At 44.0% G+C, this 17,732-nt stretch overlaps 1 protein-coding gene across 3 annotated transcripts in view; it reads right to left on the bottom strand.

Moving 5' to 3' along the window:
- Nucleotides 1-17,732, bottom strand: part of dus2 (dihydrouridine synthase 2) — a 39,167-nt gene that overhangs the window by 8,529 nt on the left and 12,906 nt on the right. For all 3 annotated transcript variants that reach the window (XM_083662858.1, XM_083662859.1, XM_083662860.1), the window contains 6 exons: nucleotides 15,466-15,531; nucleotides 11,707-11,777; nucleotides 11,472-11,558; nucleotides 8,614-8,782; nucleotides 6,786-6,907; nucleotides 6,009-6,137 (listed from right to left, as the gene is read on the bottom strand). In XM_083662858.1, the coding sequence (XP_083518984.1) occupies nucleotides 6,009-6,137; nucleotides 6,786-6,907; nucleotides 8,614-8,782; nucleotides 11,472-11,558; nucleotides 11,707-11,777; nucleotides 15,466-15,531 (644 nt within the window). The remainder of the gene's footprint in view (nucleotides 1-6,008; nucleotides 6,138-6,785; nucleotides 6,908-8,613; nucleotides 8,783-11,471; nucleotides 11,559-11,706; nucleotides 11,778-15,465; nucleotides 15,532-17,732) is intronic.

Below are 17,732 nucleotides of genomic sequence, written 5' to 3'. Positions count from 1 at the left end.
TGACATCATAGATGACATCATCAGTGATGTCACAAGACTGTCACCTTCTCTATGACGACGTCAGTTATGACATCATAAATGACATCATAAATGACATCATAAATTACATCATAAATGACATCATAAATGCCCTTCTCCTGGTACTATATAAAGCTTGAAGCTTTGAAGCAGAAGCTTGGACCCCGCATCGCCGCTTGCGGCTATATTTATTATTATTATTATTATTCTGCCCTAAAACAGCATGCACGTCAAAAACCGTAAGGGCTACAGTAGCCAGACCTTGCACATAGGTTGGAAATGTGCCCCACTGCTCAGAGACAAAAAATTAGCCATATTGGCCAGATGGTGGCGCTATAACAGACCCTTTTGCGTATTGACCCATAACTCACACCCATTTAAGCCTGCTAGATTTTCCAAAAAAAAAAACGAACTCGTCCTAGGCCATTTGCCCGAATGAGCCCAAACTTTTTCTGTGTCATCTCTGGACTTCCCTGATCTAAAGTTGTATAAAGAATTTGGATACGTGAAACCGTCTTGAAATGATAAATGTTTAAACTTTGACACTATGTCATCATAGATGACATCATAGATGACATCATAGATGACATCATAGATGACATCATCAGTGATGTCACAAGACTGTCACCTTCTCTATGACGACGTCAGTTATGACATCATAAATGACATCATAAATGACATCATAAATAAATAGATGTCATCATAGATGACATCATAGATGACATCATAGATGACATCATCAGTGATGTCACAAGACTGTCACCTTCTCTATGACGACGTCAGTTATGACATCATAAATGACATCATAAATGACATCATCATAGATGACATCATAGATGACATCATAGATGACATCATAGATGACATCATCAGTGATGTCACAAGACTGTCACCTTCTGACATACACCCCCCAAGTCACCGGAAGCTTGGACCCTGCATCGCCGCTTGCGGCTATATTTATTATTATTATTCTGCCCTAAAACAGCATGCACGTCAAAAACCGTAAGGGCTACAGTAGCCAGACCTTGCACATAGGTTGGAAATGTGCCCCACTGCTCAGAGACAAAAAATTAGCCATATTGGCCAGATGGTGGCGCTATAACAGACCCTTTTGCGTATTGACCCATAACTCACACCCATTTAAGCCTGCTAGATTTTCCAAAAAAAAAAACGAACTCGTCCTAGGCCATTTGCCCGAATGAGCCCAAACTTTTTCTGTGTCATCTCTGGACTTCCCTGATCTAAAGTTGTATAAAGAATTTGGATACGTGAAACCGTCTTGAAATGATAAATGTTTAAACTTTGACACTTTGAAACTTTGAAACTTTGAAACTTTGAAACTTTGAAACTTTCACCGGAAGCTTGACTAACTGTCAAAAGACTAACTGTCTTTTGTCCCAGTTTTTTATGCATTATATCCTAACTCCTTTAGTCAACCTTGAGCTTACACTTTTATTGCCAACTTGTAGATGTCCACTGTGCCCAAGCTTACCCTTTTAAAACATCTGAATAACAGACAAGTACCTTGTTAACTGATAACCTATTAAGCCACTAACAGTTTGACTTAAAGGGTGATTTACACAACCTGAATATTAATCTTGTTATACCTATACAGAGACACTAGAAATGTACCATGTGGAGTATCTAGTAACAGTTAGGATTTTACATTAATTTCATGACAAATGGTTCAAATTCTGGCCTTGTGCTTATGCAGACCAGATTTATGACTACCACCACTACTACAAAAGCATTGACTTTTGATTGTGACAACCAATTACTTAGATCACAATTCAGGAACAGTTTGTTTAATCCTTTCCTCACTGAGCAGATCTATAACGATGTCAGAAGTGTACAGTAGAAGTAGCACACTATCTTCATCCAATGGACTAGGAAAACTGGATAGTGACAAATCTAAGCTTATCAAGAAACTAGGATTTGAAATTATGACAGTTTGCCTAGAAAAAGTCCATTGCTTAATAAGCCTCTTTGACAGCCACCATTTGGCTTACCACCACCACTGCTACTTACTACATATTACTTACTACAAACTTGGTACACTTGTGCACATATCAACTCTGACTAAATGTGCAATTCAGTGTCTATATTATCTGACATATAACCCCCAAGTCACCAGAAGCTTGGACCCCGCATCGCCGCTTGCGGCTATATTTATTATTATTATTATTATTATTCTGCCCTAAAACAGCATGCACGTCAAAAACCGTAAGGGCTACAGTAGCCAGACCTTGCACATAGGTTGGAAATGTGCCCCACTGCTCAGAGACAAAAAAATAGCCATATTGGCCAGATGGTGGCGCTATAACAGACCCTTTTGCGTATTGACCCATAACTCACACCCATTTAAGCCTGCTAGATTTTCCAAAAAAAAAAACGAACTCGTCCTAGGCCATTTGCCCGAATGAGCCCAAACTTTTTCTGTGTCATCTCTGGACTTCCCTGATCTAAAGTTGTATAAAGAATTTGGATACGTGAAACCGTCTTGAAATGATAAATGTTTAAACTTTGACACTATGTCATCATAGATGACATCATAGATGACATCATAGATGACATCATCAGTGATGTCACAAGACTGTCACCTTCTCTATGACGACGTCAGTTATGACATCATAAATGACATCATAAATGACATCATAAATGACATCATAAATGACATCATAAATGCCCTTCTCCTGGTACTATATAAAGCCCCCATCACCACAGCTTAAATCACACTTGTGCAGTCATCACTCACCTCGTGCCAGCATCCTGCATTCATCCAGCATTTCCAGAGCAAACCTGCGGCAAGTAAAGTAGCTCATCCTTCCTCTACATAACATCAGCTCTCGCAGTACCTCATCCACTCCACAACAGCAAGGAGGCAAGTAACTTGTGTGTCTGAGTGTCTGTTTGTCTGTCTATCTGTTAGTCTGTCTGTACACCTTTCTGGAGATGAAGAAATATTTCTAGCCCTAGAATGAGTGTTAACATATAATAGTATTTTCTTGTGTTTTAGGAAGCAACGGTTCAGCTGAACCCTAGGACAGAGAAGACACAAACTCCCCAAGTGGCTACTATTCACTCAGCCACCCTCTCCAGTGCATCTAACATCAGCTCTCTCAGTCTCCAGTGCATCTAACATCAGCTCTCGCAGTACCTCATCCACTCCTTCACAACAGCAAGGAGGCAAGTAACTTGTGTGGGTGACTGTCTGTATGTCTGTGCACTTTTTCTGGAGAGGAAAAATAATAATATCCACTCTACTAAATATCAACTTTGACTAAATGTGCAATTCAGTGTCTATATTATCTGACATATAACCCCCAAGTCACCAGAAGCTTGGACCCTGCATCGCCGCTTGCGGCTATATTTATTATTATTATTATTCTGCCCTAAAACAGCATGCACGTCAAAAACCGTAAGGGCTACAGTAGCCAGACCTTGCACATAGGTTGGAAATGTGCCCCACTGCTCAGAGACAAAAAATTAGCCATATTGGCCAGATGGTGGCGCTATAACAGACCCTTTTGCGTATTGACCCATAACTCACACCCATTTAAGCCTGCTAGATTTTCCAAAAAAAAAAACGAACTCGTCCTAGGCCATTTGCCCGAATGAGCCCAAACTTTTTCTGTGTCATCTCTGGACTTCCCTGATCTAAAGTTGTATAAAGAATTTGGATACGTGAAACCGTCTTGAAATGATAAATGTTTAAACTTTGACACTATGTCATCATAGATGACATCATAGATGACATCATAGATGACATCATAGATGACATCATCAGTGATGTCACAAGACTGTCACCTTCTCTATGACGACGTCAGTTATGACATCATAAATGACATCATAAATGACATCATAAATTACATCATAAATGACATCATAAATGCCCTTCTCCTGGTACTATCACCACAGCTTAAATCTAGGGGTCCAAGCACGAAGTGCGTGGATCCCTATTGTATCTGGGACATACACCCCCCAAGTCACCGGAAGCTTGGACCCCGCATCGCCGCTTGCGGCTATATTTATTATTATTATTCTGCCCTAAAACAGCATGCACGTCAAAAACCGTAAGGGCTACAGTAGCCAGACCTTGCACATAGGTTGGAAATGTGCCCCACTGCTCAGAGACAAAAAATTAGCCATATTGGCCAGATGGTGGCGCTATAACAGACCCTTTTGCGTATTGACCCATAACTCACACCCATTTAAGCCTGCTAGATTTTCCAAAAAAAAAAACGAACTCGTCCTAGGCCATTTGCCCGAATGAGCCCAAACTTTTTCTGTGTCATCTCTGGACTTCCCTGATCTAAAGTTGTATAAAGAATTTGGATACGTGAAACCGTCTTGAAATGATAAATGTTTAAACTTTGACACTATGTCATCATAGATGACATCATAGATGACATCATAGATGACATCATAGATGACATCATCAGTGATGTCACAAGACTGTCACCTTCTCTATGACGACGTCAGTTATGACATCATAGATGACATCATAGATGACATCATCAGTGATGTCACAAGACTGTCACCTTCTCTATGACGACGTCAGTTATGACATCATAAATGACATCATAAATGACATCATAAATTACATCATAAATGACATCATAAATGCCCTTCTCCTGGTACTATATAAAGCTTGAAGCTTTGAAGCAGAAGCTTGGACCCCGCATCGCCGCTTGCGGCTATATTTATTATTATTATCTCATCCTTCCCTTCCTTTTGTTGACTGCTTGCTTCAGACAAAAACATTGACGACCTGTTCGTCTGTCCTGTTTGTGTGTTGTTAAAAAAAACAAGAATAATAAAATATTGAAAAAAGAAAAGAAGGAGAAGAAGGTGGGGCAGCGTCTTTAGAGTGAGAGAAGAAGAGACCTGAGCGTGTCTGACAGCGGAGGACTGCAGCCAGAGAAGAAGAGACCTGAGCGTGTCTGACAGCGGAGGACTGCAGCCAGAGCCTTTTGCTGCAAAACTGAGATCTCAGGCTTCTTTTCCCCACATTTAGCGTAGAAGATGTAAGAAAAACAAAAAGCTGTATAAAACACACAGCAGCTGAGAAGCTGTGAAAGTCTTTCAGATCTTAGCTCCTCAGCAGACTGACTTTTCAGAGTAGCACTGAGGTGTAAATGTTTCTATAGACAGAGTGAGGAACAGCTGAGTTGTAAATGTTTCTATAGACAGAGTGAGGAACAGCTGAGTTATAAATGTTTCTATAGACAGAGTGAGGAACAGCTGAGTTGTAAATGTTTCTATAGACAGAGTGAGGAACAGCTGAGTTGTAAATGTTTCTATAGACAGAGTGAGGAACAGCTGAGTTGTAAATGTTTCTATAGACAGAGTGAGGAACAGCTGAGGTGTAAATGTTTCTATAGACAGAGTGAGGAACAGCTGAGGTGTAAATGTTTCTATAGACAGAGTGAGGAACAGCTGAGGTGTAAATGTTTCTATAGACAGAGTGAGGAACAGCTGAGGTGTAAATGTTTCTATAGACAGAGTGAGGAACAGCTGAGGTGTAAATGTTTCTATAGACAGAGTGAGGAACAGCTGAGTTGTAAATGTTTCTATAGACAGAGTGAGGAACAGCTGAGTTGTAAATGTTTCTATAGACAGAGTGAGGAACAGCTGAGTTGTAAATGTTTCTAAAGACAGAGTGAGGAACAGCTGAGTTGTAAATGTTTCTAAAGACAGAGTGAGGAACAGCTGAGTTGTAAATGTTTCTATAGACAGAGTGAGGAACAGCTGAGTTGTAAATGTTTCTATAGACAGAGTGAGGAACAGCTGAGTTGTAAATGTTTCTATAGACAGAGTGAGGAACAGCTGAGGTGTAAATGTTTCTATAGACAGAGTGAGGAACAGCTGAGGTGTAAATGTTTCTATAGACAGAGTGAGGAACAGCTGAGTTGTAAATGTTTCTATAGACAGAGTGAGGAACAGCTGAGTTGTAAATGTTTCTATAGACAGAGTGAGGAACAGCTGACCGTGTGAACTTGACGGGCATGACGGTGACGTCTCCCTCCAGGACCGGTGGGACGGGCAGGGGGGGCTGGCTCCTCTCCTGCAGCTGCTCCTGGGTCAGCTGGTAGAACTCTTGCAGGCCCAGAGCCTCACTAACACACACAGTGCACACAGTAAATACACAGTAATACACAGTCCACACACAGTACATACAAATTGCACACAGTAATACACAGTACACACACAGTACATACACAGTGTACACACAGTACATACACAGTGTACACAGTACATACACAGTAATACACAGTACATACACAGTACATACACAGTGCACACACAACAGTATTTTTCCTTCAGCCATGGTTGAGCTAAGGTGAGCTAAGTTAGCTTGCAGGCTATGCAGGCGCAGAAAAGATGGCTGACTGAATGTTTTGATTTCAGAGCTGGAGGTGCGTGGAGGCCCCCTAGAGGCGGCACAGTGCACACACACAAAAGAGTTGTAGTTTTAAGGTCTAGCTCTTCAGAGTGTGTGGTACACCGCTCTGACGCGGTCGTGACGTAAAACGCGTCAGAGCGGTGTACTAAAAATGTGAATGATACAGAGTGCATACAAAAGGGGCTACCTGAGCTCCTGGTTGGTCTGGGCTGCCTGCGTGTGTGTGTGTGTGTGTGTGTGTGTGCATGTACCTGAGCTCCTGGTTGGTTTGGGCTGCCTGCGTGTGTGTGCATGTGTGTGTGTGTGTGTGTGTGTGTGTGTGTGTGTGTGTGTGTGTGTGTGTGTGTGTGCGTGCGTGTACCTGAGCTCCTGGTTGGTCTGGGCTGTCTGCACCTTCTTGCCCACAGCAGACTCCACCTTGTCTCTGAGCATCTGACACAAACAGTACTTGGTGTTGAAGGCGTTGTTGTCGTAGCGGATCGCCTGCAACAGAGACAGACAGGTTCAGAACCAGGGCTACTTGAGTAGCTTGCATGGAAATATTGGGGATTACAATTTATTTCCAAAATGATTGAAAAGAAAATATTCCAAGTCATTTCATAAGCTCAAATGCCTCTGCCGCTGTGCATGTCGAATCTATCCATCTCAAATGCCTGCGCCGCTGTGAAACATCAACAATGCTAGCTCGTTGCTACACGCTGAAAAGGATTGGATTCCCCCGTTGCAGGGAGAGCGTCTGGCAAGCGAGACTAGGTTCAACCAAACGGAGCAGTTCCAGAATGGAGATCAGCGCTGCCAGACTCTCTCCCGGAGGGGAGGGAAGTCTGGCAAGAGAGATTAGTCCGACTAACAGACAGGATGCCGATTGTTCTACAAACTGCTCTGGAGTGAGAAACCTGAGCTCACACAAGCCCTTTTCCCACATGCGTACCTGAAAATTACCTGTAAGTCAATATCGGACATTTCCCGGAATTTCCCTTCACACCTCAGCGCTGGCATGTGAGAATCTAGGAGCGAAATTTCCTGTATGTTGGGGGGCGGGGGGAGGTTATTTGGGGGGTCGGGTTTAGATCAATAAGGTGTTTTCGGGTTGTCCTTGGGCTGCAAACTCATTTAAAGTATGCAAATCGAAGTTGTTTCTGACAAGAATAATGTCCCGTTACTCCGGGACTGCTCAACCCATGACAGAGCCACTCTCCCCGGCTTGGCAGAGTGAGAGCTCTGCCCGCGCGTCCCCGCTGCCTGGAGCACAGCGGCTCGTGCTCGCGCTCTAAAAGGCAGGCGCAGGCTCCCACACGCTGCTGTCTGGCCAGCAGAAAGTGCCCCAGACACTGTGTGATAATCCTGTAACAGCATTTGAGCTTATTCAGGTAAGATATTAATAATGTAATGACACATTCAGCGATAAACTGTCTACAATGAAGACATGTGTCAAATATGACAACGTGGTGTTCAGTATTTTAAGAGCACGGGTTTTTTTTCATTTCCTGAAAAGTTGGCGATTTGGAGATAAGTGGCTTTCATTGCACAGCGATGAAATGGAAGTAGTTTGCTTTGATGTGCGCGAATGATTAGATGACGCAAGCTGGAAGTGAACGTTAAGCAAGTGTGTACACTTCGCCCATGATGAGAGAAGGACCGGTGTCGTGGAAAATGACTGGACCCCTTTCTCACCTGTCTGCCTATCGCGGCATACCGTTCTTCTGACTGGCTCAAAACTGGTGAAATGGCCGCGACGACGGGGTCGCGCTTATACCGGCACGGCGCCTTTCTCACATGCAGGCATTAGACCATGTTCCGGTCATTTTGCGGTACAAAGCGCATGTGGGAAAAGGGCTACAGAGAAACAAAGAGAAGCTGATCGCTGAGTGAACACATTTTGTAGGAGGCATTTCAGGGTTATCTATGCAGGATATCAAAGTGGCCACTAGGTGTCACACTTGTACTTTGGGTCACATGTTATTTAGGTAGGTGGGTGCAACCAATCAACAGGTGTGTTGCTAGCTGCTGCCACAGCTTGTTGTATTGTGAACTGTTAATGAAGATTTATACACATCTGTGATGGATTCTTACCTGAAGACCCTCAGTGGCTTTAAGTTTAGGCTTAGCCACTACATTTTAAGGCTTTATATTTAATTTAAATTTTAACACATTTTTCCCAGACGTTTGAAGGCCCACAGCTCACTCACATATTTGAGGTACTCCTCCATGACTGTCTCCAGAGGCAGCACCCCCTGCTGGCTGAACACAGAGGGGTTCCACATGGCAGCCCGCGCCAACATGACAGAGGAGGCACCCGTTGCCTGCCGGAACGAAGAGATGTCTGCATGGGTCTTCACCATGTCCAGAGAGCCTCCACTAAGAGAGACACACAGACACACAGACAGGATGAGACATGTCCAGAGAGCCTCCACTAAGAGAGACACACAGGATGAGACATGTCCAGAGAGCCTCCACTAAGAGAGACACACAGACAGACAGACAGGATGAGGGTCTTCACCATGTCCAGAGAGCCTCCACTAAGAGACACACACAGACAGGATGAGACATGTCCAGAGAGCCTCCACTAAGACAGACACACAGACAGGATGAGACATGTCCAGAGAGCCTCCACTAAGAGAGACACACAGACAGGATGAGACATGTCCAGAGAGCCTCCACTAATAGAGACACACAGACAGGATGAGAGAGCCATGACTACAGAGAGACAGGCAGGTCAGACAGACAGACAGACAGACAGACAGGCAGGTCAGACAGGCAGGTCAGACAGACAGACAGGCAGGTCAGACAGACAGGATGAGAGAGCCATCACTGCAGAGAGACAGACAGACAGACAGACAGGTCGATACACACACACTGTCAGAGAGAGGGGAGAGGTGGGTGGAGGAGAAGGGTTGGACCTGCAAACCTGCACCACTTATTCAGGCTCCACATTAACAACCCAAAAAAAAGTAAAATCAACCATTTCTTGGCCTTTGGTTGACACAGTGGCAACCATGTTTTAACATACAGATCCTTTCCAAAAATGTTAATATCATGGAAATATCATGGAAATATCACGGCATCGAGGCAGTAATTAAAGCAAAAGGATTCCTGACCAAGTATTGAGTGCAGGCATGAACATAACTTTTCAGAAGATCGGTTCTTGATTTGTTTTATGTGTTTTATGTTTTATTTAATTTCTTGAAATACTGTTTTGGGGGTTTTTATGAGCTGGAAGCCAGATTTATGCAAAGTTAAACAAATAAATACTTGAAGTAATTTACTTTGTGTGTAATGAATCTATAATCTATGGAAGTTTCACTTTTTGAAAGGAATTATGGGAAAAAACTAACTTTTCCATGATATAATTTTTTTTTGGAAAGGATCTGTATATAAAAAAAGTGCACAGCAGCAAACAGCAAAATGTAACATACAAAACAAAGCAAACGGTAATGTCTACGAATGCAAAGACATGTAACTGGCTCGTTAAACTCGCATTCCAGGATAACGTTAACGTAAGGTAACCTCGCGTCACCAGGCTCTAACGTGGGGGACGCCCCTCGGAGATTCCAGGCGGGCGGGCAGCACTCATGCATCGGATTGTCCGCTCCGCTCCACACGGAAGCAGCTGGCTGCCTGGTCCTCTGCAGATCCCACTCAGTTTGGAGGCAGAACACACCAGGATTGGCCAATGGCAAATCCAGTCCCCAGAATTGTCAAATCAAATCATCGACACGCTATTATGTCCCGCCTCTCAACACTGTCATCTCAGACAAGATTTGTTTTCAGACTCTGAAACGTCTCCGACCCTCGCGCTACTTGCGTTGCGTTGGGTTCAGTGTGACTTGAAGGAGAGATAGAAACACAGCAGCCTGTACGTCATGGAAGCCACTTCATGGAAACAGGCCAGTTGAAACAGGTAATTCATCACGATGGTCCGATGTAGAAGGCTCAGCGGTCGATGGGGGTCGGCAACCCTAAATGTGCAGAGTTTGACACGAGACAAGAAAGAGCTTTTGCTCCTGTAACCTATCTTTTTTTTCCTCATCGCGATGACACGTGACTTTTGCGATGTGTTCATATCATATCGTGCATGTTCATATCGCGATGACGATGAAAATACCATTAATCGTGCAGCCCTAATTTTGAGCATACAAACACTGTCGCAACATGTCCACACAGACAGAAGTTAGACAGTACTGTGTGTGTACAACTGATTTAATGAGACACAAGACAGAAGCAGTATTTACAACTCAACTACTGTTGAAGCGCGGAGCAGCCATCTTGGATTTTTGAGGTCGGGGCTGGTGAGGCTCCCCGAGTTCGGCAGAGAAAATCTGAGCCCAGGTGGCGATATTTTTTTTGGATGATGGCGAAGGCTATAGGAAGGCATAACCCGCCCCTCTCTGCCTCTGATTGGCCTAGCGTCAAACTTCCATCCAAACACATTCGCTTGGCTATATCCTGCATTACATCTCTTTCTACAGTCTGTGGTCAGACCGTCAGACTCAGACAGACAGCAGTTACGCTTGCTAGCCTGCATGAAACACACCAGTGTGTTTATGTTTTTAATAGTCATATATCTATGGTTATAACGCTGCTGCTACTCTTGGCAGTGCACGTATGTAGCCTATAGACAGAGAATTGTGAATTGATCATCATGGGTGATATAAAACAGGGTTATTTACAGGGAACTAGCAAGCGTAACTGCTGTCTGACAGTCTGACCACAGTGTAGAAAGAGATGTAATGCAGGATAGCCAAGCGAATGTGTTTGGATGGAAGTTTGACGCTAGGCCAATCAGAGGCAGAGAGGGGTGGGTTATGCCTTCGCATAGCCTTCGCCATCATCCAAAAGAAAATATCGCGCCCAGGTGACGTCACAGTCGGAGTTCGTGACCTTTGAACCGTGAAATTCCCAGATCCCAGAGAGACGCCTCACACTGCTTATTTCAACACCCGGGTGTGGTTTCTTGGTGACATCTGGATGCATCTCCACAGACACTTGCTAGAAAACACAACCATATTTCCTAATACTGGCCCAGGCCTTTATTTAGCAGACTCACTTGGCGATGACGGGGATGGACACGGCCTGGGACACAGCCTGGATGTAGTCACAGTGGACGGGGTGTCGCGGACGCTCGTCTTTAAACCTACACACACACACACACACACACACACACACACACACACACACACACAAGTTCAGCTTCAGTCTCTGTGCTGAAATGTCTCTATGATGTCAACATGTATGTAGAATTGTTTGTGTATGTGTGTAGTATTGTTTGTGTATGTGTGTACCTGCCGTGCACGGCCACAGCAGCGACTCCTGTCTGCTCGATCCTCCGCACCAGACTGAGCGTGTCCTGCAGCTGAAACAACACAAGCCCCGCCCACCAGTCATATAGCTCCGCCCTTGACCAGTCAGTGATTGGTTGGTCAGTCAGTAGTCTCAACGCCAGACCCATGAGAGTTCTTACGCTGATACACTACGTTACTGCATGCTGCAGAGCTCTCTCTGGGTCTGATACACTACGTTACTGCATGCTGCAGATCTCTCTCTGGGTCTGATACACTACGTTACTGCATGCTGCAGAGCTCTCTCTGGGTCTGATACACTACGTTACTGCATGCTGCAGATCTCTCTCTGGGTCTGATACACTACGTTACTGCATGCTGCAGAGCTCTCTCTGGGTCTGATACACTACGTTACTGCATGCTGCAGATCTCTCTCTGGGTCTGATACACTACGTTACTGCATGCTGCAGAGCTCTCTCTGGGTCTGGGACACTTCCCCTCAGCCGGCTGGTTATGGGAGGGAACCGTTCACTTGGCCAGTGATTGGCCAGTGGTGGATTCAGTATCCCCCAATCAGTAACGACTTTGCGATCAGGAGGTGAAGCGCATTTTTCTAACCGCTCTCTCATCGGTGCTACGACCTGTCACTCATTCAATTTCAACACACCTTCAAAAACCAGCAGTGGCTGTGAAGTGGCACAGACTCATTTATGTAGTATGCGGAGCGCAGCGATTCAACGTAATATTTGAGTCTGGGGAGAGACTAGTCAGTCAGTGATTAATGCTGAGTGGACTTGAAATATGAGTGAAATTGCAGAAGCATTTTGGTATGGGACAATGAACAGACAGGGCTCTATCTTGGTACAGGCGGCATCTGCTTTTTGCGCTTGCACCCCAGTTTGCGCACCTTAACGCGTGCCTTATGCTATCTTCCCTGCCTCTTATGCGATCGTCCGCCTCGTGCAAGTCTCAATTTGCGTTCCCGGCACGATACCATCCAGTTTTGTGCCGGGATCTGTGCGCAAATGCAGGTGTGGGCGTGTGGGCGTGCCCCAAGCCAGACCAGAGGCCTGTACTACGAATGTTGTATTAGAAGATCCAGGATCTGTCCCTTGATCTGGTTTGTCTAAACCAGATCAGCTCGATTGTAGTTAACTTGTACTACGAACGTCGATTGGCACTCGTTAACTCGAACCAGGTTTTTCTAATCAAGCTGACAGCGCGTGCACATGAAAATGCCCGTGCACTGGAGCTCGTGCCCGCAAAAGAGGCGTGGTTTTTAACAACTGCCAATCAGAGTGCAATATGGACTGCTCCAACTCCGACAGCTCCAGACACGCCTATTTCCTCATTGAATGAAACCGCAAATACAAATCTGCGTTGGATATTATTACTGTTCCCGAATGACTGTCTAAAGTGACCACTTTTATCCACACCAGTAATTTATTTGAAGAGCGGTTTCGTAGGCTATCTACAGCTCTCTATCTACAGTCTTTTGTGGAAGCAATGTGTAATCTATCTCAGTCCAAAATCCGTATGTAGCTATAGACCATTTAGGCTCAATGAATAATGATGATCCGTGTCTGTACTTTGTTCAGTATATTGTATTTCAATTTGTAACCGTCAAATAAAATAAAATAAAATAAAATAAAATCAATGTGTTTAGTCACACTGATTGAATAATTCCTATAGGCTAATCAATAAAAAAAAGAATGATAATAAAATAAAATAAATGCTTCTGAACTGAATCGACACGGTATGTGCGGGCATAGATTTCATTTATAAAAAATAGTCTATTTTGTGGTCACATGGCTATTGTAATGTCAGCAGAGTCGCATATCTCCATATTTCATATAATGATGCTGGAAATATGAAGTTCAATCACATCATACAGGCCAAAAGCAACAGAGTTGCAGCTGCAAAATGCAGGAGTAGCCTAGATATGAATCATCTTAATATGGGATCGCCTGTGTGCAGGTGATCCCATATTAAATTGCTTAGATGTAGTAGGCTGTATGACCATTTCAATTCCAACCCAACGTCAGTCTCAGCTCCGTTGCGCACACGGCACCGTGCGCTTTGGAGACGTTTATGTAACCTTTTTATGCCGGTTTAGTGATATGTCTCCACTCACTATTCAGCTGCAATCGATCAGCGGGGTCAAACAACGTATCTAGGCTACTTGAGAGCACAAAAATGAATATATAAAAACATATTCCAAAGTGGTAAGTAGGGCTTAATTAAAATGTAGCCTGCAACAAGTGCAAGGCTTTAGTCCTTGGTTAATTCAACATTACAATTCGTGCTCCTTCCTCGTCCAGAAAGGGGTTGGCCATTTTTCCAAACTGCTGATTTGATTGGTTCGTGGGCGGTGTATTTAAGGTCTAATCTTATCCTTGCAACTTAACCTGCTGCGGACCAGGTTAAGTGTGAAGCATAAGTTGCTATGGAAATATATGTCGGTAAGAAGTTAACTTGCTTTGTAGTACGGCCAAACCAGGTTTAAACCTGAAGTTACCTCGCTAAACCACTAATCTTGCTTTGTAGTACAGGCCTCAGGTGTGTCCTGGTAAAATGCTTGCCTTCTGCTATCGTCAGCAAGCGCGCAATTCTTAGAGCTCTGAAAAGCAGCTCTTAAGGTCCTTACACTTAATTAATTTGCACGTCAATAATATTTTCCGAACCTATATCAGTCAATGCAACTGTGCATACCAACGGCGAAGTTTCGCGGAGCGTTATTGAAATTCGCTTCCGACCTGTACACATCTGTGGCTGTGATTGACAGGTGGGTCAAAACTCGCATCGCAATTTCGTGCCGTATATTCACATCGCTCTTGATGTGTAAGGACCTTTAGTGCTAAAAAAGGCCCTGCTGCCGTGAGCGCACCAGTATCTTGCCTCGATTTGCACACGCAAATCCACTCTTTGGTCCAAAAATATCTAACCCGATCCAACCAAACCCACAAACTACTGAATTCCTTTAAGCAGGAGGAGGGGAGAATAGAATAGAATAGTATAAAATAGAACAGGACAGAATAGAACACAATAGAATGGTTTAGAATGCAATAGAATATAAAGGGGCGAATACCGAATATAAGCGAATATAAAGCGGGCGAAGTGAACAGAAAGGAGAAAATAATGCCGCCTGCAAACGCTGTCAATCTGTGTACACATACAACACAACGACAACCAGTTTGCTCTACTGACGCTCCTCCTCATCTCAGCTCCAGCAACGCACCATCTGCTCAGTGCAAGGAAAAACTCTGACGCAGTTTCAAGGCAGTTGTAGATGCCTATGCAGCGCCCGCAGCTTAAAGCCGACACGTGTTTAATATATCTATTCTTCTAAGTTTTTATGTTTCATAGGCTATGCAATGCTGTGAGAATATGCAATATGTTGCTGCTGTGGAAATAAAGTGTTTGATTGAGCAAAAAAAACAAAAAAACATTTGGTATTGTTTGGCATTTTAATGACAATGAATCGATTGATTGATTGATCGTTAACGTTACCGATGATCGATTCAGGAATTTGCATACAATTTGCTTCCCTATCCCCATTACCTAAATATGGCAACTAAAACTGGATTGCTTCACAACGGAGTCCCTGGATTCATTGTCAATGCCGCCACCTAGTGGCACAAAGTCAACATTACAGTGTGCCTAACTAATAAACTAACTAACAAATGTAGACTGATCCAGAGTCCCTGCTTTGGTCAGACACTGATGACAAATGTGTCAGGAGGCGTTGGCCTTTGAGCTTACCGAAGGCAGGATTCTGATCTTACAGGTCACCGGTTTGGAAACTCCAGAGACGAGCGTCCTGAGGATCTGAGGAGGAGAGGAGAGACTAGAGGTTCACTTTCATCTGCTGATCATCAGTCATGTACAGTGCTTCTCAACATGGGGTCTGGGAACCACCAGGGGTCGTTGAGGGGGTTCCAGGGGGTCCCCAGCAAACTTAAACATCATTTCATTTACAGGAAGTGAACACAGTTTAGTGCTAGAAAGGTTCCCGGTCAGGCGCTTATTCGGCGGCCGCCTGGGCCTTAAAAAAAATAAAGTTTGGTTCCGGTTTCCGACCGACGTTGTCAATTTACGTGCGACCCAAATTTATTTTATGAGTTTGTTGATTTGACGGTGGTTTGCCACTGTGTGAAGGTGCTTTTCGCTACGGATACTTTAAAACGAAAATGGCAGGGAGCATGACGGACATGTGCTTTGTGTCGCTTCTCGTTAAATATCTTGGGGTTTCTCTGGATCAATGTCTCTCTGGTGAACTGGTTGCTGCTGAAATATTTAAAAAGACTTCTAGCAAATTAAAATTTCTATACCGTAATACAAGGTGTTTTAGTATGGAAGTCAAAAAATCTTTAGTTTTAGCACTTATTCAGTGCCACTTTGACTATGCCTGTGTGTCTTGGTACAGTGGCCTGTCCCGGCAGCTCAAAAGCAGAATGCAGGTGATGCAAAACAACATGGTCAGGTTCCTGTTAAATGCTCCGCCGAGGACTCATGTTGGCTCACATGAATTCCGGCGAGTTGGCCTGTTACCAGTAGAGGGCAGAGTCGAGCAGCTGAAACTAATGAAAATGTATGACATTATAAATGGACATGCACCAAGGTACCTGGATACTCATATAGAAATGGTACACAATCAGCACAGCCACAATACACGGGCAAGCGTAATGTCTTGCAAAATTCCCCGTGTGAATAATACTGGCAGAGTGACCTTTTTCTACACTGGCATTACCCTATGGAATAGCCTTCCCCTACAGATTAAACAGTGCCAGAGCAGAGGTGTGTATAGAAAGCATGTGAAGCAGCTCTTGTGGAGGTCAATTAATGATTAGAGCTATTATTTCTTAGAGTATATTCTCGTCTATGTTTTATTTATTTTTTTGTGTGTTTTTTGTAGATTTTACTGGCTGCATGTACTGTATGTCATTCAATGTACTGTCTTGACACCAAGGACCACATTGGAAACAAGTGTGTAAATACTTTGATGTGCTATCCTTTGGGCAATACCTGCATCCTGTGATGTTTGTATTTGTTTTTTTTACCCAGAAATAAATCAAATCAAATCAAAAAAATCTGCCCATGCAGCACTAGCTAGCCTGCCAACCAAAATTGTGAGATTGGGGTTAAAATAATTTGAAAACGTGCTTCAGGAAGTTAAACAGTACCCTTGTATATTCATATCAGCAGCCAGCAAAGTGGACAGAGCAGAGCTGACAAATGGACGGATATCGCCAGCGATGTGGTGTCGACCCCCCACTCAGCAGCTTGGTAACATTAAAGGTGGGCTCAGACTACAGGATTCTGATAATCCTAGCCGATTTTGAAATCTGGGCTGTGACACGCACTACAGGAGAATCTTCCCAGATTATCTTCCCTAGAATCTCAAACATGCACACACTACAAGATTTGTAAATGTGGCGCACCACGCACTACAGGATCTTATTAAGATTATCGGGAGGATAATCACTTTGACGACCGGCCATACTCTGAACCTGTTTCGATTTTGGAGCGTCAAATGGGGTTCCAGCCACCAAAGCGCTCCGCCCCCCAGCCACCCGAGCTCTCTCTCTTCTTCCTCTTTCAGCCCATCTCATATATGCTCCCAGCTCCCCAAACAAATGAATCTCACGGCAGTTTAACAAGCGTGTAAACAACGAGACTCTATAGCAAGATTGTCTGGACAAGTGAGGACACAAACACATCGGCTACCAAAATATATTTCCCTGCTGCATGTCATCATGAGATCGGCAAAAGGTTTGGATAAACTGGATTGCTTCCCAGCAGCAATGCCTTTTCCCCCCACACTGCCTGATAGACAGGTAGGAGATTAACAGCCTCTGACTGGCAGGGGCTCAAAACTACGGTATAACAACTTTTTATTCATTGGTCATTCATTGTGATATAAATTAGTGACATTTTCCCCAAAATACTCATGGTTCTGTGCTGTTGGTATTGGTAGCCTATCTGATGCCTGCAGTGCGGGCGCCAGCGTCAATTAACGATAATGACGG

Source organism: Poromitra crassiceps (assembly GCF_964638095.1).
Source record: "Poromitra crassiceps genome assembly, chromosome: 30".
In the NCBI taxonomy this organism is placed as follows: Eukaryota; Metazoa; Chordata; class Actinopteri; order Beryciformes; family Melamphaidae; genus Poromitra; species Poromitra crassiceps.
This window is presented reverse-complemented; position numbering and strand designations above follow the sequence as displayed.